The sequence below is a fragment of the Morone saxatilis genome, unplaced genomic scaffold (genome assembly GCF_004916995.1).
Source record: "Morone saxatilis isolate NCDOM2014 unplaced genomic scaffold, NCSU_SB_2.0 Contig24, whole genome shotgun sequence".
NCBI classification, from domain to species: Eukaryota; Metazoa; Chordata; class Actinopteri; family Moronidae; genus Morone; species Morone saxatilis.
The window spans coordinates 11,755,553-11,778,202 of record NW_023339807.1 but is presented as its reverse complement, the minus strand read 5'-3'; the positions used below and the strand labels follow the sequence as shown (position 1 = coordinate 11,778,202).

The window sequence follows — 22,650 nt, the reverse complement described above, 5'->3', positions numbered from 1 at the left end:
CAGAAACATTTACAAACAGCATTGATAGTGCTTCAAGTAACTAAACTAACTAAATTTACAGCGGACAATTTGTGTCCTATCTACTGTCAATGGTTGGCCCTGACGACCAGCTGTGGTTCCTGCTACAACAACGCTGTGGTTAGTCTGTCAATCACTCCGGTTGGTGTCGAGGCCACGCCCCCTAACGTTATCTGTCAGGTACAGTTACGCTTTCTTGACAAATTTTGGAGTGTGGTTGTTTGACCAATAGGAAAGGAGCTCGTGTGACTCTCAACCAATCGGATTCAGCTGCCCCCCCCCCCTTCCGCGCAAAGTGAGTATATAAAAACCCCCACCTGTCCATTTCTTGACCACTTCGGAGATATTTAGCAAGAATTGTCGTTTTATCTTTCAGCTCCACCTTTAGGAAACATGGTGAGTACGGAATAACGGGGAGATTTTTGTTTTATTTAGTCAAACTAACAACCCACATACATTAACACCAATTATCAGTTTAAAATATAGTCTATTAATGGCATTAAATTAGCCAACTGCCGAACTTTTAGCTTTCCAACTGCCGATTTTGTAGCGTTAGCTAACTGACCTAAAAGAAGAGTCTGAGGTGAGACGTTAGAACAGTTACCTGTTTTGAAGTATTGTTATTTTTTAATTGTGCTTTTGAATATCAAGTGACAAGTGTAGAAGTTATTGGTGTTTTCTTTCTAATTGAAAAAGCAGATATGTAACGTTACTTGCCAGCTTGACACAGTTATAACGTTAACTGGTAACGGCTCTTTTTTTTGTTTCTCTTCCCTGTATGTGTCTGGCTTTCTTTAGTAAAGGCCCCACACACAATGTTAACTTACCTCCATAGCTTATTATTTAAATAAACTGAATAATACACGCACATCCTGAACCGGGGCTAGCGAACGGGCCAGTTTGGATTTTTTACTCGTACTGTTTCATCCCTTTTAATTAATTAATTAGTTTCATCAGTAGTTGTGTTTACAGTTTAATATCAAAATGACTCAGGTGGAAAAGCTCTGTTCTTTTGCCTTACCGTCTCTTTGAAAGGGCCTGACTTCAACCCAGATGTTTCTAAGCCTTGCATTTTATGGTAAATGTTAGGGCTGTAAGTAACTGTTTTCATTATTAATAAATCTCTTTTTATTTTAACACAATCTAAAGATTCAGTTAACTGTCATACGTGACTAAAGAAACCAGAAAATGTTCACATTTGAGAAGCTTAAATCAGAGAATTTGATCTTCATTCTTAAATGACTCAATGAATCATCGATTATCCCAATAAATAGCAATTAATTAATAAATGACAAATTGTTGCAGCTCTAGTGAATGTTTCAAATGGCTTTTTGTTGTCATCCAGCGTGAGTGTATCTCAGTACACGTCGGCCAGGCTGGCGTCCAGATTGGCAATGCCTGCTGGGAGCTTTATTGCCTGGAACATGGGATCCAGCCGGATGGACAGATGCCCAGTGACAAGACCATTGGAGGAGGAGACGATTCCTTCAACACCTTCTTCAGTGAGACTGGAGCCGGAAAGCACGTCCCCAGAGCTGTCTTTGTGGACCTGGAGCCCACTGTCATTGGTAAACTGAACTTTCATGAAATATCAAAGTGCTGTGTGGATTTCTTTGTTTTACAGTTGTTCAAGCCTTTTTATAATTTTATGCTAATTCCCTTTTCAGACGAGGTGCGCACTGGGACCTACCGCCAACTGTTCCACCCTGAGCAGCTGATCACCGGCAAGGAGGACGCTGCCAACAACTACGCCCGTGGACACTACACCATCGGCAAAGAGATCATCGACCTGGTGCTGGACAGGATCCGCAAACTGGTGGGTCGGTTTAGTGTTTAGGGGTTTCAGGTTTTGCTCCAGAATATCAAATTAAATGACATTACTGTATCTTATCGCTGTCTCTCTCTCTCTGTCCTCAGGCTGACCAGTGCACCGGCCTTCAGGGCTTCCTGGTTTTCCACAGCTTCGGCGGTGGCACCGGCTCTGGTTTCACCTCCTGTCTGTCGAACTAACGGCAAAGAAGTCCAAGCTGGAGTTCTCCCATCTACCCGGCCTCCCAGGTGTCCACCGCTGTGGGTGGAAAGCCCTACAACGCCCAATTCTGAACCAACCCACACCACCCTGGGAGGCCAACTCTGACTGTGCCCTTCAAATGGTGGACAAACGAGGCCATCTACGATATTCTTGCCGTAGGAAACCTCGATATCGAGCGTCCGTCCTTACACCAAACCCTGAACAGGGTTGATCAGTCAGATCGTGTCCTCCCAAATCACTGCTTCTTTTCGCCTTTCACTGCTTCCCTTCGCTTCGATGGTGCCCTCAATGTTGATCTGACAGAGTTCCAGACCAACTTGGTGCCATATCCCCGTATCCACTTCCCTCTTGCCACCTATGCCCCTGTTATCTCAGCTGAGAAGGCTTACCATGAGCAGTTAACTGTGTCCGAAATCACAAACGCCTGCTTCGAGCCGGCCAATCAGATGGTGAAATGCGACCCTCGCCACGGCAAGTACATGGCTTGCTGCCTTTTGTATCGTGGTGATGTGGTGCCCAAAGACGTGAATGCTGCCATTGCCACCATCAAAACCAAGCGCACCATCCAGTTTGTGGACTGGTGTCCCACTGGTTTCAAGGTTGGCATCAACTACCAGCCGCCCACTGTGGTTCCAGGAGGAGACCTGGCCAAGGTGCAGAGGGCTGTGTGCATGCTGAGCAACACCACTGCTATTGCAGAGGCCTGGGCTCGGCTCGACCACAAGTTCGATCTGATGTACGCTAAGCGTGCCTTTGTTCACTGGTATGTGGGTGAGGGTATGGAGGAGGGAGAGTTCTCTGAGGCCAGAGAGGATATGGCAGCTCTGGAGAAGGACTATGAGGAGGTGGGAGCTGAAAGTGTGGGAGACGGGGGTGAGGAGGATGAAGGAGAGGAGTATTAAACAGGAAAACACATTCTCTTGTACCGATCTCTGCCTTTAATGTTAAAAATAAAGTTTGTTCAATGACTGCACGATTCACTCTTTTATACACTTAAACTTTATTACTGTTAGAAGAGCTTTTTAATAGAGCAGATTGTTCTGTTTCTGTAGTTCTGACTAATGTTAAAGCACACTGCTACGTTGGTGGTATCAAACTGGTTTGAAGTAGTTTTGTTGTTAGTGATATGTTCAACTACAAGGACAGTTAAATCTGCTCACACTATGAGCCAGTGGTCCTCAGTCTGGGTTGGGACCCGAGGGGTCGTTGAAGGGGTTCCCCAGAAAAATGGGGAATGTTCTAATTTAACTATTAAACTGATTAAAAGATGGTCCAGTGATAGATCCACAGGTTCCACACTGTTAACCTGCCAATCTTTTTAAAGCCGCTGCTAAATGTCTAACATGGAACCTGGAACGTACAACATTATGGAGTATATATGTATATATATATATATATATACATATGCTGTTTCAGAGTGCAGTTTCTCAAAGACGCAGTTCAAACATAATCTTTAAAAAAAATCATTGAAGTTAGTGATTGTAAACATTTGAAATCATTGACACAGTCAGACTGATGGTGCAGCGTTGTATTGTAGCCTACATCTTTATTTAGGGTTTTTTGTTTTCCTACCAAAAATGTTTTTTACAAACACTCACGTCAGTCACTTGGGGGCAGTGATGTTCAACTGATGTTTGAACTCCACACATGACCACGATGATGATAATAATAAGACATTGTATTTATAGAGCGCTGAAATGGCAAAGGACTCTGTATTTTAAACTGTTGCAGGTAGTTAAACTACTCAATGTTTTCAGTTTACCATTTCACCATGTCAGCTAACTGCTGTGACTGGTGCTTTACATAAACTGCCTGAGAAGAACCGAGGCCTAACCCGTCATGGACTGCAGCTGAGGATGATTCGTTAGGTCCAGTAAGTCATTAACATTCTTTATGAGGGTTACAAATCACATACTGAAGTACTGCTTGACTAATGCACGACTGAAGATGGTTTAATACATGAATTAATCAAATCAATTAATGTGTAAAGTAACTCTGAATTAAACATCCTTAACTGATTATCTAAGCGTGAACTAATCACAAAAAGTCAGTGACTAGATCGTGTGTTAGTGGGGAGTCTATAAAGTGTATATAAAGTATATAAAGTGTTACAAGAGCTCATATGTCAGAGTGGGTTCGACCCTGTTTAGACGGGGTCGTCTGGTCTGTGGTGATACCTGGATGTTGGAGCCAGTGTGTGAGCCTGTGTCTCCAGTCTGGCTTTGAGGGTTTTGCTCTGTTGCTTCCATCCTAAGCAGCTTCTCCTCCAGATCGACAAGAACTGTGTCTCTTTTCTCGTCCGACGTGGTTTCATGTCTGAGAGTTTCATTTGTTCTATGTAGCGCATTCATATTTTCTCTCAACAGTCCAGCAGCAGTTGTGGTTTCTTCTTTAAACTGCTGTTGAATTGTGTCAGACTCCCACAGTTTGTTCTCTTTAAATGTATTATCTCCACTTCTAGGAGGGAGAGACGCTCCTGAATGCTGACACTGGTGTCCTGGGTCAGTAAGGACTGTTAAAGCAGGCGGGTTGAGGACTGCTGGAGGCTGTGTGGACTGAGTGTTTGGAGCAGTAGTGCAGGTCCTTCACTCAGGTAAACGGCTGGGAGGGTGAATCTGTTTGAGCAGCAGCTGTGATGGAGCTGTAGGTGCTGTCGCTAAAGGCAGAGAGGTCTTTTTCCCACCAGCGAGAGTTTTCAGTCTGCTGAAGTGTATTTTAAAGTCTTCCAGTTTTGTCTGAGGCCTTTGAACCATCACTGCATCTTTATTGTAGAAATGTTGAATTTTGGTAAAGTGTCTGTATATAGCTGCACCTGTCAGCTATATACAGATAATACAAAATTCAATATTTGCTGCACAATGTGATACTTTAATAAATGTAGCTGCTGATAGTTTTTGAGTAAGGTTTGCAGGACGTTTACTTGTAGTTGAGTCTTTTTGGTATTACAATATATACTTACAATATTTACAAAAAGGTCATCTCTTATAAACACCCAAAGAAAAAACAGGTTTTCTGAGCATCTAAGACTCCTGTGCCCACTACAAGAATATGTGACGATGTAATAAGTCTGACAACTTGTAACAGTCAGTACTGGGCCCGTTCAGCTGCTTATGCACGATGAGATCACCGCTTTGTCCACTAACACTTTCTTGTGGTCAGAAGCATATTTGTGTCTCTATAGTCCGAACACATGCTGGTCAGATCAGTCTGAAACTGCCAAAGGGAAATAAGCAGATAGAAACCATGGACTGATGGATACACACTGAGGAAAGAGCCGTCAAGAATGTATTCATTATTATTACATAATGGCAGTGGTTCCCAGGCTTTTGAGGCCTGTGATCTGATTTAGCTCAACTGTCTGTACCAAACATGACAACAGGAATGGAGTCAGGCAGCACCTTTCATCTAATAATACTCAGCAAAAACATCTGTTGCCACATGTTGATACATTCAGGATACTCATGTTGTGAGTTTTTATAATAGAAAATACACTTCATTAGTGTTTCTGTGTAGTAAGTAAAGACCATACATATTTTATGGATGTTTCATGTTGTATTAAAAACTGTACAATGAACCCAAATAATGAACTCAATAACTGCAAGAAGTTTGTGTAAAATTTGTGATTTGGATCTAAACCTAAACCATCGCCCTGCGACCCCTTAAAATGAAGCCCTTATCTGTGACACCCCTGTCACCCCCCGTCCTTTTCAAATGTTTATTTGAAGGATTTTTAACGGCCTGAAGAGGTAAAAGTACGCAGTCAGTATTCCACAAAACAGAAAAACTTAGATAAAAGTAAGAAAATATAAATTTTCTCTTCTCTTTAATCTGGTGACCCCTGAGATTTATCTTGGGCCTTGGGAGTCACTGTAACTTTTAATAATTACAATATCACTGAGGCGACCTACCTGCCACTAGGGGTCAGCAGTTTCAAAGTATTACAAAGCACACTATTATATGTCCATCCGCTTCACATGGTACAGAAATCAAATATTTTCATCTTTAATATTAATGAGGCACAAATATGTTAAATACACAACAGAAAAGAGAAGATCAAATTGTGGATATCGACTTTAATGGTAGAACGTTGGTATCACACAGTAAATTCAAACTTACAACATTATCAACAGTTGGGAACTATTATATGATGCATTACAACAGTATGAAGTATAACAACCAACTCATTACAATAGGATGCCTCTTAATGCAAAAATATAACTCTTACTACAAAAACTACAATTTAATCAGCTGCCAATTAGAAATCTACAAGTGAACAAAAATCAGACTATATCCGCACCCAGTAACTGACTCTCACACACTTTTATAACCAACTTTCATTCAACAGCATAATCAGAACTAACACAACAACAAATAGCATGGAAGTGTGAGTTCAAAATGTACAGCTTATCTTTGGAGATATTTTCCAGATCATAAATCAGTTCTCTTCTTCATTCTTTGCCTCCTTGTTCTTCTTCACTTCTTCAAGCTTCTTGTCCTGTTAGTGTTTAAAGAAACAGAAGAATCACAACACTGTAGTTTCCATTATTCCAACATTAAACATGAAGATAAGCTGATATGCCATTAGGAGCTTACCTTCTCCTTGAATTTCTCATTGAGAGCCGCCATGCGTGCAGTGCGGTTCTCTTTGTTTGCCTCCATCTTCTGATTGATTTTCTCTTTTGTCATCTTACTAAAGTTGCATTGCTCCTCTATGGCCTTCTGGATGACCTCCTTCTCGTGCTCTCGTTTCTCAGCAAAGTGTTTCAGCATTTCAGCCCCCTGGCTCTGGCAAAATGACAAAAGAGAACTTTTTTCCAGTAAATGAACACAACCTGAATCCTGAACCCATGTGTCAGGCTTTACAGCTTAGCCAGTGGTTTTCTCACTGGATGTTTGCTCACATCTGTTAGCAATTCTGACAATACCTTGCGTCTTTCTTCTGCAGCTTCTAGTTTCTTCTGAAGCTCATCCAGTGACATTTCCTTTTTCTTCCGAGGGGACAATGGAAATTCGCCCTTGGCATCTGGGGTTGAGGGGCTCAGGATAACCTCAAATGCTTGACCTGAAGAACGCTTGTCCAACTCCTTCACTAGGATGTCTGTAAAACAGGATATGTGTTGGCGCTGGCTGGTACATGTGATGGTCAAACTACAGCAGATGGGTGATGATGTGAGGTCAGACGTAAAGGTCACAAGGTCGCAGTATCAATCTAATATAATTTTTACTCGATGAATTAAAACAATTAACTGATTATCAGAACTGTTAGATAGATAATGCTTCCATCGAGATTCATTGTCTGACTGAGGATAATTACACAAAAAGAGGTTGAGCCGGCCTCCTGCTGCCTTTTTAGGGGTCAGTGCTTCTTTAGAGGTCAGAAGAGAAACATAATCCTGCTGTGTGGCAGCATTTGAATGAAGCAATGAAGAGGAAACCAAAACTAGATGTGACTAAACAAAGACCGCTGTAGGAGTGCTGCATTACAGATCACGTTCGCAACATGCTATACTAACCACATCAAAGGACTCCAATTCCTTGTATAGAGTTAAAAACATGTTGCAGTTTTGCGTACAGTTTTCAGAGGTATTTCCTGGTTTAGCAGTTATATGCCGCCATTTATTTGTGTTTGAGCATTGAAGGTCTCTTAAAGGTTTCTAATTTAACTTTTTTAAATGTGCTGTTGCACACAAAGACTACTCATCCACAGAACTATTTGCTTACCTCCACAGTTTTCCATTTCTGCAAAAGTGTTGTCTTTTTGATACTAGAAGAAAATGAGCAAAAAATAGATATTATCAAGCAATACATGATGCATAATTGTGGGTAAGCTTTCATTTTATTTTGGTCAGTTGTCCACACATGAAAGCAGTGAAGCTTTGGCAGCATGTCCTCTCAGCAGCAGCTAACAGGGACAGCTCATGTTTTGATAGATCATTGATCAAGAATGCGAGCATGCCTTTGAAAAAAAATGTCTATTTTTTTCCCTCTGTTTCTGTTTTCTAACTGTTTTGGGCATATTAAGACAAATGAATAACCTCATCCCTCCATCAACTAAATATGTATATTTTTTATGCAATTACTAATCTTCTCTGGCAGTTGTAGCTGCAGTATAGTTACACATTATACTGTTATGAACGTTACATAACCTGTTATTTTACCAACATGTCACGTCATGACAGGCAGAACAAGTTGAGCACCTCACTGATGCCTGAGCTGTAACCACAGTGTGTGATAGTCACACAGTGGAAGCCCATCTGTGAAGACTCACTGCACACTGCTGCAGTCTGCAGATGTCTCTCGGTGTTTGTGTTAAAATGGCGGGGGCTGGGCACTATTAAACCTGTACACCACATTACACACACACACACACACACAGACCTGACATACTAACGCAAGGTCATTTTGAAAAATGAAAATAAATAGATACACTTAAAAAAAGATAATTTATGACGAGCTGCAGTTAATTAGTTAGTTAATTATCTAACGTTAAACTTACTATGGTGCTTTCTGATGCTCCTGATTACATAACATCGAATCACAACAAGACATTAAAAGTTACTGTTAGTTAATTAACCGGTTTATAGTAACGTTATATGGCAAGATATTGGGATAAATGATGCCTATGATACGGGTTTCAAATTAATTTTAAAATATTTTTGTCATTTTGACATAAAGTTATTGCAAGTAACAGTTACTGAACAACGGCCATAGCAATAACGTCCGTTACCTAGCTACAACAAGTGACCTCAGTGATGCTGAACAGACTTCATAATAGTGTCCAAATCTTTGTTTGAAAGGGCTGAAAGCCTGGTTAAACATTTGCATAAACCCCATTGTTCTCACCGTGAAGTGCCTCAGCTTGAAGACCTCCGCCAGCTCCTTCTTCTTCTTCTCCTTCTTCTCCTTCTTCTTCTGTGTGTTCAGACCGCCAACATCTGCACCTTCGCGCACTATTCTACGGGACCTCAACGTCACCAGAGCTGCGGCCACCCATTGGTCCAAATCCACCAATCACAGCAAGTGTTCAAACTGCGCGCCAGGAGCAGCAGCCAGGAGCAGGCCCAAACAACAGACACAATAACAGACACAGAGCGGGCACAACCGCATGGCTGTGAGAGCAAGTGTAAACAAGTGTGAGTGTGTTTACCTAACGTTGTGTAGTTGTCATTGAAGTCGTCCACATTTGTTATTATACATATGCAACTCAGTATATGTTCCATTGAAGGGATGGTAATAGTATTAGTTTAAATGGTACAGCAAAGTGGCCTTCTTGTGTTTCACCAGGCCTGTAAGGTGACAGTTTAAGGGAAAAAACGTTTCTGCACATCTTTATTCAGGTTTTTCCTTTAATTTGTAACCTGTCTGTATTCCTGGATGTATTTACAGAGCTGCAAAGTTGTTGTTTATTGGTAACCCGCATCTCACAATACTGAGTTCACTTTTTCCCAACTGTTCACACAGTCAGCACAACAGAAGTCAATGTGGACAAAACTGTTGATCACATTGCTTTGACACAAAATGTATTCAGTGACCATCTTTCAAAATTCAAACCGCTTTCTCACTCAAACTCAACCACCAAGTGAAGGCTATTTACAGTCTCTTTTTTTATTTAAAGAAAGTTTATTTTTTCCTGCATTTCTGCTCTATGTGTGATTCCGACGGCTGGATAGAGACAGGAAAGGTAGGGAGATGATATGCAGCAAAGGGGTTTGAATCAAACCTGTGCTGACAGTGATAAGGACTCAGCCTTGATGCATAGTGCACATGCTCTACCAGGTGAGCTACTGGGGGCCCCTATTTATAGTCCACATGCTTCCTAAAGTTCCTGCAAAGATGAAGGTGGTAAAGCATGGAAATTACCATTAAGCATTATTATTACATAAAATAAGGGAATGGTACATGTGTTATAGGAGCTATACAATTTATTTTGTTTGCCCAAAGTCATCCACAGACAAAGACATGCACAATATTTTAAACATATGGTACAGTATTAGACTCTTAGTCATGAAATGTCAAGGTGATAAAAAAAAAGTTAATTATATTTTTTTAGCTGTTAAAGAGGGCGTTATGATATATGGTGTTTCTGTAAAGCACTCTGTATCACTGTGTTCCTCTTTGTCTCTCTCATTACTCACGCACACAACCGAAAACTGGTCAGTTCCTCTGCTCAGGGATGCAACACTGTGAAATCAAATATTGTAGTTCATTATGTAATAACTGGTTATGGTCCATTTGAATGTTTACCCCTGACACCTATTTTTCCAGTCCATGCAATCAGTAGCTGAAAATAAATTGAGACTTTCATCATTGACCAAAAGTATATTAAAGTTCATGAGTCATTAAACTGGCAATGGAATCATTTATGAAATATGTCTGCAGCCAGCTGTTACCAGACAACCTCTCTGTGTGCCAGCAAACTGTTCTCTCTTTGTTTCTTTAATATTCTTCCTTATATGAGGTGAAGTTAAGCTATGCTACAGTAGATTCATCGCTCAATTTAAGTCATTCCAGGCAAGAGGTATAAAGTGTTTTAGTGCCTTTATTTGCATTTCACCTTTCCATTATCCAACAGAAAAGTTTTCAAAAAGCTAAAACAAAATGTTTATTTTGTTGCAGCACTTGCGTAAGGTGAAAACTACAAGAATGTCCTTGGAGTGAGTGATGAAAGAATAGTGATGGATGAGAATGAAGTTGTAATCCACATCTAGCGTGTCTTTTTTTTTTCTACTCTGAGCTACTGTAGAAACCTGGTTGTTCAACATGAACAACCATGGAAGATAACGATTCTTATATTCAGGTGATTATACACTAATAAAAACATACCTATGCATAAATTCCATTTCTGCCAATAGATCCTCCTACACACTGGACCTTTAACTGTAATCAGAAATGTACACGTAGTTTAATATAAAACCCTAAATCCCAGAGTTTACCTAATATCAGGCTAATTATTAATTAATTAACACTACCAGAAGGTCCCTACTGTTAATTGTGATAAAATATAGTAAGAAAATACATTCAATATAGAGTGTTTGAATTACTGTTCTACATACCAACCTTAGTGCAGATACAATGTCAACAGTTTTCAAAGACCTGAATACACTTACCTTCCCCGGTACAGGGATTCATCTGTGTATAGATTTCAATTATATGAATATATATGTAGATATAAAGTATATCTACATATATATTTATTGACAGACATTCCTTCTGTATTAATCTCAGCCCTGCTAACACCCCATATGTCTTCATTCAACCTAGACAAATATATAGTTAAGAATGGCACAGTTGACATTATAAAGGATCTTACTTTAATTTTCTACCTTACCAGATGCTTCAGTTGAATCAACATACCCTCTATAGTAAGATAATTGAATTCATAAACAGCTCTCAAATGTTCTGACAGATTAGACTGACGGCTGCTGCTGCGGCTGCTGCTGCTGCTGCTGCGGTACATGGTGGCATGTTGGGACAGGCTACATTAAATCCCAGAGAGACTAAAATATTCCCTGTAACAACACCCTCAGGTTTGATAGGCTTGTAATTAAAAACATGTCATTCTCCTGTGCAGCAACATGCAGTGAATAGGTTATAGGTTTAAATATTATATACATTTGTGTAAGGCCTGTGCCCACCCCAATGACTGTCTTTTAATTTTGTTGTAAAAGTATTATTGGCTGTTGATTAACCTGTTGTTGACAATCATGTGAGACATAGTTTACAGGAGATCATTAAATTGAATGGCGGTAATGTAAAATTGTGGTTAAACGCTGCTACCTAGTGTTGAGTAGAGGAATCTACCTGACACAATTTTCAAATGCACATAAAACTTTTTGAATAATGCAAATATGATTTGTCATTCCAGTGAAGTGATATTGTAACGCTGCATATTTGTGACTTTTGTCTTTGCTAGACATCATGAGCAAAAGCTGCTTATTTCATATCATAAAGCAGAACAATTAAAACATTATTTAGTACAACAGCAACATGCACATAAAACTACTATATGTTTGTATTCCACATTTGTAGCAATTAAAATGTATTTAAAGGTTAATGTTATGTAAGAGGTATTATTATATATAGACAATATCATGGTGATATGGTGGTATTCTGAAAGAGTTTCTAGCAGCATGCTTTTTGTTTATGGTAATATTTTAGCAGAATGTCAATTACATTTGGCAGTTAGATTGACAGTTTAATTAGGATATCATTAGTTTTTACTTATTATCCATCTTATCACTTATGACCAATGTGGATTAGAAAATTATAGAATCAAGAAAGCTGTTTACTGTAATGTTGTGTATTGCAAAACACAGGTTTCTACATTGCCACTGATTTGAATAGCAAAATCTAATAATGCTGAACACATTCACGGTTTGTTGCAGTGGTCAATGAGTTTTATTCCTATGTGCCTTGTGGGTTTATTTTCAACTAACTAAAAACTAAAACTAAAATATATACAATATTTTTCCTTTGGTGTTCAGTGAATTGAGAAATGTCCAAGCCGACTACAATATTCTCTGTTCCAGGTTATATATTAAAGGGACTATTAATAACCCAATCACTGTCTGCTCCCTGCTGTGCAGGTGCACTACTGACAGCAGGGACTTTAAAGAGGCTTCTGTCCGCACCTGACAGACTCTCTCTTTCTATCCATGTAGTTTTAAACAACATACACTCATCTCCTGGGATGATGAGTGAGAGGACAGATGGTAGCTTTAAAAGTCCCCTGCAGATACAACTAGACTATTTTAGATTGGCGAAAACAAACAGAGTTTAACCCGTTAACCACACAGGGATGGGATATCATTACTAAAAATGCAGTATCATTGTATACACATAGATTGTTTCGGTTAAAACAGTTTCCTTTTTCATCCTACTCGCACTAACATCCTTTGTGGACGACAGATTACATTCCAGGTGTTTTATGTTGAAAAGCTTGTCATTTGAGATGCTCGTATAGACTTTTATTTTGAAAAGCAGCCGAGCAGCTTCCGACGGTTCGTGTCTCCTGATAGTATCGTACAGGAAACCCAAAGGCCACTGTAGTCTACCTTTAATGTCAACATGGGGGCTTGTCTGGCCTTGTGCTCTTTAGCCAGCTGTGTAAGTATCTAATCTCTCATACGAATATTATCGGACGGCTTTCGTTCACTGTCTTCCTAACGGCAGATTATATTAACCGAGGTGAGCTAACGTTAAAGAGTTCCGTCAGGCGCCAACGTTACGTGACACCTGTACAAACGTTCATACTAACGTAATTAACGCTAACTCACGCGATTTAACGTCAAACACTGAGCGTAAATATTAAAGTGAGCTATCGTTAGCAGTGAGTTACTAGACACAGTCAGCCAAAGCTAGCTAACGTTTCAAATGTAGATAAAGGAAGTTATTAAAGCAAGCTAGTCAGTCTCGGGATAGATTGAGGAAGTGTCCGAACAGGCTGTGTACAATAACGTTAGGACACATTTAACATAACGTTAGTTAAGTTAGTTAACGTTACTGCCGAGGTATTGACACAGCAGATGTGTTATGTGCTTTATGGCTGGGGTTAGTTCTCTTAATACAACAGTAGCGTTAGCTTAGACACAATCGGCAAGTCACTGCCAGTAATTTTAGGTTAACCTAAATAAGGGGGCAGTTATACCCTAAGTTAGATCTGCTTGACAAACTGGGTTAACCATAGTGTCGTATATTTTATTTTGATGTAGTATTTCACTCAGTTATGTGGGTGATGCCTGCCCACCACGATCCAGTAACTGTGTTCCTGGAAATTCACTGTGACGATAAATAATTCCTGTGTTTCTAATGGAGTAACTTAACTCTCAGTTATTCTCCCCCCAACTCCTCTCTCTCACCTATAGGCCTCCTGTCTGTGCGGTTCAGCACCATGCGTTTTGTGTTGCTGCTGTCCCTCCTCCAATAACTCCACGGTCACACGGCTGGTGTTCTCCTTCTTCTTGCTGCTGGGCACCATGGTGTCTGTCATCATGATCCTTCCTGGGATGGAGGCACAGCTCCGTAAAGTAAGGTCATCCTAACGCTATTATATACAGTGTTGTATTCTTGAACATTAGTGTGTCATGTGTTTACTGTGAATGCTTATTTTCTTGTACTACCTGTAGGATTTTCACTTGTATCTTATTGGAAGTGGTTGTATCCAAAACTATAGCTTCCCTGAGAAATAAACTTCCTTGATTCCTTGATATTCTCTCCAGTAAATACTTTGAAGATAACCGTAGTGACAAATGTTCTGCTGTTTTGTAGATCCCGGGGTTTTGCCAGGGAGGAACTGCTATACCTGGTATCGAAAACCACGTTAATTGTGACGTCATTGTGGGCTACAAGTCTGTGTACCGCATGTGCTTCGCCATGACTTGCTTCTTCTTTCTGTTCGCCGCCATCATGATTGGTGTGCGTAGCAGCAAAGACCCGCGTGCGGGTGTTCAAAACGGGTGAGTGCTTTATTGTTATTATTTGAAATACTTTTGTTATGGGATGGAGGCAGATTTGCATTTCTTCCTTCCGTCTCCTGCTGTACTGATGGTTTGTAACTGTTTATTTTCCAGGTTCTGGTTCTTTAAGTTTCTGATCCTCATTGGGATTACAGTGGGAGCTTTTTTCATCCCTGATGGAACATTTCATACTGGTACTAACACACTGTTGAATTACAATAAGCAGTTATATACTATATCCTTTTCTTGAGCAGACACTGACTTTGTGTTTTATCAGTGACTCAGCCAGAGGAGAAATATCTAGATATCTATTCCTGATCAGAAGTTTTAGGAAACTGAATCAACTGTGTCTGTTTCCTTTTAACTTCACAGTGTGGTTTTACTTCGGAGTGGTGGGATCCTTCATCTTCATTCTGATCCAGCTTATTCTTCTCATTGACTTTGCCCACTCCTGGAACAAGGTGTGGGTAGAAAATGCTGAAAATAGTGACAACAAATGCTGGTTTGCAGGTACAACACTTGCTTTAAAGGAGCATTTATTTGAACAGATATGCTCTATTCTGCCGTCCAATTCAGTAGTGCAGTGTTATACATGTGGTTTTAAGCCATTCATGTTGATGTATCTTTATGTAACTTCCAGGCCTGCTGTCTTTCACCTTCCTCCACTATGCCCTGGCTTTCACTGCTGTGGTGCTTTTCTACGTTTACTACACACAGCCTGACGATTGCACAGAGCACAAGGTCTTCATCAGCCTGAACCTCATCTTCTGTGTCATCATCTCCATTGTCTCCATCCTACCCAAGATACAGGTACAGTGTGGACACTTTTTTTCCCATACTTCCTTCGATACCAAGCCAACATTTTCTACGTAAAAAAATGTACCCCCAGAACAGTTAAAAAGGCTTTCTAGAGTGATTAAATGGGAATATAAGTCTTGTTTTGTGGTGCGGACAAGGAAAGCAAAGGTTTTCCTAAATATTGGATACTATGTAGCACAAACACAAATGTGGATGAGACCCTGTTTAAAAAGAAATGCATATTCACTTTACACAGTTTACGTTTGTCCTTAGAGAAAAAGGTGTTAACAGCTTGAGTTGTTTTTTCCAGTCTCAGTTGAGTTTTTGATAGTAATATTTAGTACACCACATAGAGTTACTTTACCTTTTGTTTTAAGGCTGCTTAACATTAGTTTACTTTTCTGCCAGTTCAGTAAGTGTACGCCTGTGCTGTTTGTTACAGGAAGCCCAGCCGCACTCCGGTTTGCTCCAGGCTTCACTCATCTCGCTCTACACCATGTATGTCACTTGGTCTGCAATGACCAACAATCCAAGTGAGTCTCCTGTTGTCTTAATCCACAGTTGCAGCTCTCCTCTGTAGCGTTTGGTTGCATGCTCAGTTGTCAATACATCATACTCACTGTTTTCTTTCAATATATGTATTTGCTGATTATCTGCTGCAGCATTTTGACCATACTGGTAAGTTTTCCGTGGCATATAGGAACAAAGAGCTGTTTTTTGCTGATAGCTGATAGCACGCCTTTCTTGTCTCATGTCATGTGATCTTTCTTTAAGTGAATGGAAGCACAGAGCTTGTGGTAACTGTAGGGTTAGTTTGATCTACTTAGTTTGAGCACCTGAGATGAACTACTGTACTGATGAACTGTATCTCTACCACCACATATATTTGGGTTTCACCTCTTTTTGAATAATGCAAATATTGCTTGTCATTCTGGTAAACTATCTCGTTCACGTTACACTGATGTCGTAACACTGCACAGACTTTTGTCTTGGCTAGACATCATAGGCAACAGCTGCTTATTTCATATCAGAAAGCAGAACAATTAAAATATTATTTAGTCAAACAGGAACATACAGTAGCACATAAAACTTTTATTCTTTTAGTGTTTCACCGTGACATTTAAGAAGTCACTAGTGTGAGCGGAGCCCTGTTTAGAGGAAAACAGTTTTCAAATGTATTTCTGTGTAGGGGAGAGTAATATATTTATGAACTGGAAAACACATCTAATGTTGAGTGTGTGCTCTGATGTCATAGATCGAAAGTGCAACCCCAGCCTGTTGAGTCTAGTGTCCAACGTCACCACCACTCCACCATCTGGTGACGGCACACCAGGAACGGTGCAGTGGTGGGATGCTCAGGGCATTGTGGGTTTGATTATCTTCCTCTTCTGCACTCTCTATGCCAGGTAGGTTTAACAGCACCACAACTGTCACATTTGATATGTTCTTCTTTTTTGTTGTTTGTTATAATATTTTTCATATTCACATTTCTCTCTGTCCCTCCTCTAGTATCCGTTCGTCCAGTAACACCCAGGTGAACAAGCTGATGCAGACAGAGGAGGGCGGAGGGTCAGGTGGAGAGGGTGTGGTGGGAGAGGATGGCATACGCAGGGCCGTGGACAATGAGGAGGAGGGAGTCACCTACAGCTACTCCTTTTTCCACTTCCACCTCTGTCTGGCCTCTCTGTACATCATGATGACTCTCACCAACTGGTACCAGTAAGTATCTCTCGCCAACAGATTGTTAGACATTTAAAAGACAAAAACATGGAATAATTCACACCTTTGTTTGTAGCTTCTGAGATGGCCAAATGTTTTGAAATGAGTAGCTTTCAGTAGTTGTTGAACAGGCATTGTAGGCCTTCGGGGTGGCCACCAGAGGGCACATTACTTCACCTGAAAGTTATTCATTCTTTGAACGCTGCTTGAATGTCATTTTCTGAAACCACCTCAATTTGGAATAAAAAGCTCATACAACACTGTACTTTTTATAATTATTCATGGGCCATATATGAAAATATCTTATATACATTTCAGTACGTGTTATATTGAGGTGGTTTTTACTAAATTTTACCTCTCCTCTGTGCCCCCCCCCCCCAAGACCAAACACCACCACCCAGGCCATGCAGAGCAGTATGCCAGCTGTGTGGGTGAAGATGAGCTCTAGCTGGCTGGGCCTCGCGCTCTACCTCTGGACCCTCATCGCCCCTTTCATCTTCCCCGACAGGGATTTCAACTGAACGAGCCTCGTCTCTTAGCTGTATTTTTGTTGTTTTGTTTTCTTGCCTAGCGTCTTAGGCAGTGTAAAAGGATGAACAGGAAGGATATTACAAAGGAAATACATTTAATCTATTTGTATTCCTTTTTCAATTAATTGCTTCTGCTTAAATTGTGTTTCTGTTGTTTTACTTTTCTCAGTAGAATTATTTAGAGTGATAATCTACAGATACATGAACGTGTAAGTGGGTTTTTTTGTTTGTCTGATTGATGATGTTTTAGCTGGTCATTTTGCCAATGAATCACCTTAATAGGAAACTCCCTACCTTTCACCTGATGTGCTCGTAATACGACTGTGTGAGCTCCATTATCTTTTTGCTGAATTTTAATTATTGCACTAGAATCACAAAGACTCTGCAACACAGCACTTTCCTAATACCTCAGACATTTCCGTTTCAGATTCCATTTTAAAGGCCTGTGACATCAGACTTCTCTGATTGGCCGGGTCTGGAATCCCCCTGATTAGCTGGACCGTGTTAGCGCTGAGGGGGGGCAGGCAATGAGGAGATTTCTCCCTAGGAGCCCCAGAGTGAGGTGAATGTGAGAGTTAGATAAGACTAATACGACACACCCTACAGATCATAACAGGGCTTCCCTTTTGCTGCTAGGCTGTATGCAAATCCACATCATTATACCTTGAGCCAGAGAGTCCTAATAGACCACCAGTCTAATCTCAGCTCATCCTCACCTACTCCATCCTATGGTAATTCATCTCCGGTGCTATACCTCTCCATGTCTGACTGTGTTTGGCCTTGTACAGCCACGGGCGACAATCTGTACCTATATAGCAGTCTGATTGCAGCAGGGAGACATGTATTGATCTATAGCAGTCAGCATCATGCAATGTGCAGCGTTGCGGCTCAGGGGGGTGATGGCGTGAACGCCACTCTACCTGTGCTCTCACAAATGCCCTTATTTCCAGAATGTTGCAGAGTAGTTATTAAGTCAAGAAGAAAGGGATTTTTAATTGTTGCTGTGTACAAAACAATAACACATTTCAGTCCTGATAAATTGCTGTTCAACGGTATTGACTTTAATAGTATGTTGATGGTTGTAATGATGGTACAGTAATTTTATGCATTATATAGTAGTTACCTCAATTTCCATATGAATGGATGAGTTACAGTAAGGCCGATGATTTTGTACCTGTGAAGAAATGTTTTGGTACTATCCTGAGATGTTATCCTTTGTCTATGTTATGTTCTTCTCAAACATTTCACTGCCCGCACATATGAATCAGATGTCCTGTTTATTTGGCTGCATATGAGTATTGTGAAAGGAGTTTTTCAAAGTGTTGTGATAAGTTGACTTTTTAAAAAAAAAAAAAATGTTGTTTCTTAAACGTGTCAAAGGTATTGTACATATTACCGTTAACAACCTTCTAAGGACATTGTTTATGCAGAATTGCCATGTAAGTTAACATGTAATATTTCACAACACTATTAAGTGCCTTTTTGTAGTCTTGCGTTTAAAAACAAATTAAACACTAATGCTGGCGTTTGCTTGTATTGCCTTGCCTTACATTGCTCATTGCATGCCATAAGGCATAGGTCTATGACAGGAATTAATATTGTATTTAATGTATAAACACCGTTTTTAATAAAGATTGAAATCTGTCACTCACTCTTTGTCTCGATGGAGCCTCAATGGAAGCTTTATAGTTGTGTCTCATGAAAAATACAAATGCAGTAAATGAGTAAAATTATATGTAAAATATGAAGAAACTACAAAATATCTAATAAAAGCATGATAGGAGCTGTTTTTGGTTACATTTGATTATGTTTTACCTTATTCTCCTGACCTACTGTTAAGGTATAAGTAATGTGACATTTAGGGGGGTTTAGGGACCCCATGGATGTTATTGAATGTACATAACATCTCCCTATCTCTAATGGTTCATCAGGGTGCAGGTTGTGTGATAATACTTATATTTTTCGTTTCCATATATCATCCCATAGGTTGAGGTCATGGGGTGCAGAGTTGGGGTACTAAGGAGGGGCTAACAGACACATCACAGCATGTTCTGTACTCTGAGTGAAGCATCATGTAAAGATGAAACTCTAAAACAAGCAAACACTTCATATCTGATACCCTGCTGTGTTCCCATTGGCTGTCTAAACTCTTAACGCCGTTTCTCTGCAGCAGTTCTGTGACTGGGGACACATTCATAATAATAATTTGATAACTCGGCCCTTTTGCCTAACTGTAAATTGAAGCAGTAAACGTGTCTGACCCGTCCCTTCATGCTGATACGGACACAGAGCAGTGTATGCCAGTGCTCGCAGCCTCTGCTGTGTTATTTCCTTCTCGCCTGGCTGGCAGACGGGGCCTGTTGGTTTTGGCTGCTACAGTCACTCAATCCAGTTGGCACTGTCTGGAACTGTTCATGACACACTACCTCCTGTCGACTTCCCTCCCACAACACCACCCCTCGCTCAGCCTATCCATGACAATCCTGACTTGATGGATGGTGTCACAGTTTAGTTTTCTTTACATGTAGTGGAGGAAAAAGGGGAAGACTTCCCCCAGCACTGTAGGGTAAATGTAAAAATCAAACAATGTGAAAGTATTTAAAAACAGTAAGCAGCATTAAGAGAGCAGATTGCAGGGGCAGAAATTCAGAATGTATCAGAAGTGAGGGGATATAAAGTACAAATAGATATTCATGTGCAGGATGTCACAGTGCCAGTATGTTTAAGCAATTCCATATTCAGTATATCTGAGGGTATTGATATAAACACAACAAAACTGAAACGTGAAGCACACCAGCATCTAACAACTGCTACAGCAAGGACAACAGATCCAGTTTACTTCAGTAAAAGTACTAATACCACTCAATACCACAAATACCCCACTACAAAGTAAACGTCCTGAATTCCAAAACTTCCTCAAGTAAAAGTATGTAAGTATTATTTGGAAAATGTGCTTAAAGTATGAAAAGTGAAAGTACTCACAGTAAAATGGCCCTGACCCTTTCAGTGTTTCTCTATTATATTGCTGCTGCATTAATGTGTATTGTGCATTTTACTGCTGTATATGTTTAAGGTTGAGCTAATAGTAACCACTTGTTATACTGATGAGTTGTTGATCGACAGCGATCATATTGTATAAGATCAATATATGTCTGTAGCGTGGCCGTCCTCTAGGAACTACGTCTCTAAAAAGTCAACTTTTCGTGAGCTCAGTCCACCATCCCAGAGGGTTTTTAAATAGTAAATCGTATTTAACTTCAGAAGTAGGAGAATTTTATCAACTCATAAAGAAACACTCATTTCAGTTTAGCACAAACATTCAAAATGTGCTGATACATGGACACATTCACTGGATAGGAAGGGTATGAGTGGAGTAGAAGTAGAAAAGTTAAGAGTACAAATACCTCAAGAATCAGTGCTTAAGTACAGTAATTGAGTAAATGTCCAGCACTGTCCTCAACAAGCTTTCATTTAAATAGAAATGGACAAATGGAAAATGTACAGAATGTAGAGCAAAGAACACAACAAAAAGGTGTTTTCTGCCTTTCACAAACACTGCACTGACAGCTGCAAGCCTACTCTTTTGCATAAACTCTCAATGTTCCTGCACAGGACTTGTCGGGAAGCTGGAACACTGCGCCTTGCGTGCTTGTTCTGCAGAGTGGAAGTGCTGTCTTGTCTCTTTGTGTAGCAGTACACTGCACACTGGACCTGACACATGGCTTCACTTCATCAGTCCGACGCGCAGAGGAAGGTCATCGTCAAATGTTGTAATAAACTCACCACCAGTCCGAAGCATTTGATGTCCGCTCAGGCAGCGTCTCCTCCAAATCTCTGGTGTTTTAATCTTAATTGTTTCACTTTTATTGCTCCAGCCAGTTTTAACATAATCTCACTCTTTACTCTTTAAAGAAGCGCACTCGTAAACTTACCTCTAATGGTCTCTTTCAGTAGTTGAAGCGGTTATAGTATGAAAGCATCAGACTGAGTTTCATGAGACTAAAGAACTCTTTGCGCTATACTCTTCCATTAGTCCCATCTGAAATTTAACAGCCTCTGAACACAGCCAACACCATCTGAGAACAAATTAGCAAAGTGTCATAAATTGCACTTTTATTTCCCCTGTTATCATCAGGTGAGCAAATGTGAACTCGTTTTTTCTCCTAGGATAGATTTAAGACACTCTCTGTCTTTGGCCATTGGCTCCAGTGTCATAAATCCCACCTTCATTTCCTCTGTTATCATTAGATGCAATTTGTCGCTGTAATAAGAGATCAGAGGCTGTAATGTGCTGATTATGAACCACTTAGTGTAGCTCTGCAGCCATGCTTGGTTAGGCATCCTGGGATTTTTAATTGCAGATTGACTGAAACAATGGTTATCACTTGCAGTGTTATCCCTGACCTTAATCTTCACTTCCCTTTTCCCACATTAGTTTGGAAATGTCAGCGTTTAGCTGTGTTTTGCATTCACTTGTCAAGAATAAGGTCATTCTCTACAGTGAAACGCGCAGATCAACACCCATTATTCCAGCTTTGTTCCAGTGTTTTGTTATTACAATAAATGAACCGTGCAGAGTACAACTGTTCCTCGTGCTGATTTGGATGAGCGTTGTTTTGTGAGAGGATTGTGCATCCCTGACCACCTCTTTGACAGAATGACTGGAAATGCCTGTCTGAGGTGTAATTGGGTTTTAAGAGTGGGATCCAGGCCCATTAAATTATGTGCTGCATGCAGAGGAGCTAATTGAGTTTAAGCCCTGCTGGCATACTGCATGTGCACTGGAAACATTTACCCAACATTAAGCCCCAATTAAGCTTTTCAAGATGGGAAACTTGTTGCTGAATGATGGGAAGGGAAGATGCTGATCCCTGTCATTGCATAGTTTCTCTTCAGTGAGTAAAATGGTGCCACTAATAGATCTGGTTCTAATAAATTGCTGAACTTCCAATGGACTTTCAGGGTTTGTTTGTTTTTTTCTAATTTAGTTCGATCGCTTCCATTCCCTCCCTCTGGCCGCAGTGCAATGCAGTCACTCTCTCCTAAGCTGGAAGTCTAAAAGTCTGAAAGTCTGAGTGTGTTTATGTGTGTGTGTGTG

At 40.3% G+C, this 22,650-nt stretch overlaps 2 protein-coding genes and 1 pseudogene across 2 annotated transcripts; 2 read left to right on the top strand and 1 right to left on the bottom strand.

Moving 5' to 3' along the window:
- Window positions 1-330: 330 nt before the first annotated feature.
- On the top strand, window positions 331-2,978 carry LOC118336387 (annotated as a pseudogene).
- Window positions 2,979-6,114: 3,136 nt separating this feature from the next.
- stmn1b (stathmin 1b) lies at window positions 6,115-9,003 on the bottom strand. Its single transcript, XM_035671739.1, has 5 exons — window positions 8,894-9,003; window positions 7,772-7,814; window positions 6,976-7,148; window positions 6,644-6,835; window positions 6,115-6,545 (listed from the first exon to the last, which is right to left on the bottom strand). The coding sequence occupies exons 2-5, from the start codon at window positions 7,785-7,787 to the stop codon at window positions 6,486-6,488; spliced, it is 441 nt and encodes a 146-aa protein (XP_035527632.1). The 5' UTR covers window positions 7,788-7,814; window positions 8,894-9,003; the 3' UTR covers window positions 6,115-6,485.
- A 4,024-nt stretch (window positions 9,004-13,027) lies between these two features.
- Window positions 13,028-19,204, top strand: serinc2l (serine incorporator 2, like). Its single transcript, XM_035671737.1, has 10 exons — window positions 13,028-13,156; window positions 13,915-14,076; window positions 14,318-14,505; window positions 14,620-14,699; window positions 14,878-15,015; window positions 15,146-15,315; window positions 15,746-15,836; window positions 16,559-16,709; window positions 16,813-17,022; window positions 17,405-19,204. The coding sequence occupies exons 1-10, from the start codon at window positions 13,118-13,120 to the stop codon at window positions 17,541-17,543; spliced, it is 1,368 nt and encodes a 455-aa protein (XP_035527630.1). The 5' UTR covers window positions 13,028-13,117; the 3' UTR covers window positions 17,544-19,204.
- The last annotated feature ends 3,446 nt before the right edge of the window (window positions 19,205-22,650 follow it).

Bases quoted from the DNA above. Each gene is read 5' to 3' on its own strand.
- stmn1b (XM_035671739.1), bottom strand. The intron at 6,836-6,975 runs GTATTGTCAGAA...TCATTTTGCCAG, and splicing joins CTGCAGAAGAAAGACGCAAG to AGCCAGGGGGCTGAAATGCT. The intron at 6,546-6,643 runs GTAAGCTCCTAA...AAACACTAACAG, and splicing joins ATGAGAAATTCAAGGAGAAG to GACAAGAAGCTTGAAGAAGT.
- serinc2l (XM_035671737.1), top strand. From the start codon at position 13,118: ATGGGGGCTTGTCTGGCCTTGTGCTCTTTAGCCAGCTGT. The intron at 15,316-15,745 runs GTACAGTGTGGA...TGTTTGTTACAG, and splicing joins CCATCCTACCCAAGATACAG to GAAGCCCAGCCGCACTCCGG. The intron at 15,837-16,558 runs GTGAGTCTCCTG...CTGATGTCATAG, and splicing joins TGCAATGACCAACAATCCAA to ATCGAAAGTGCAACCCCAGC.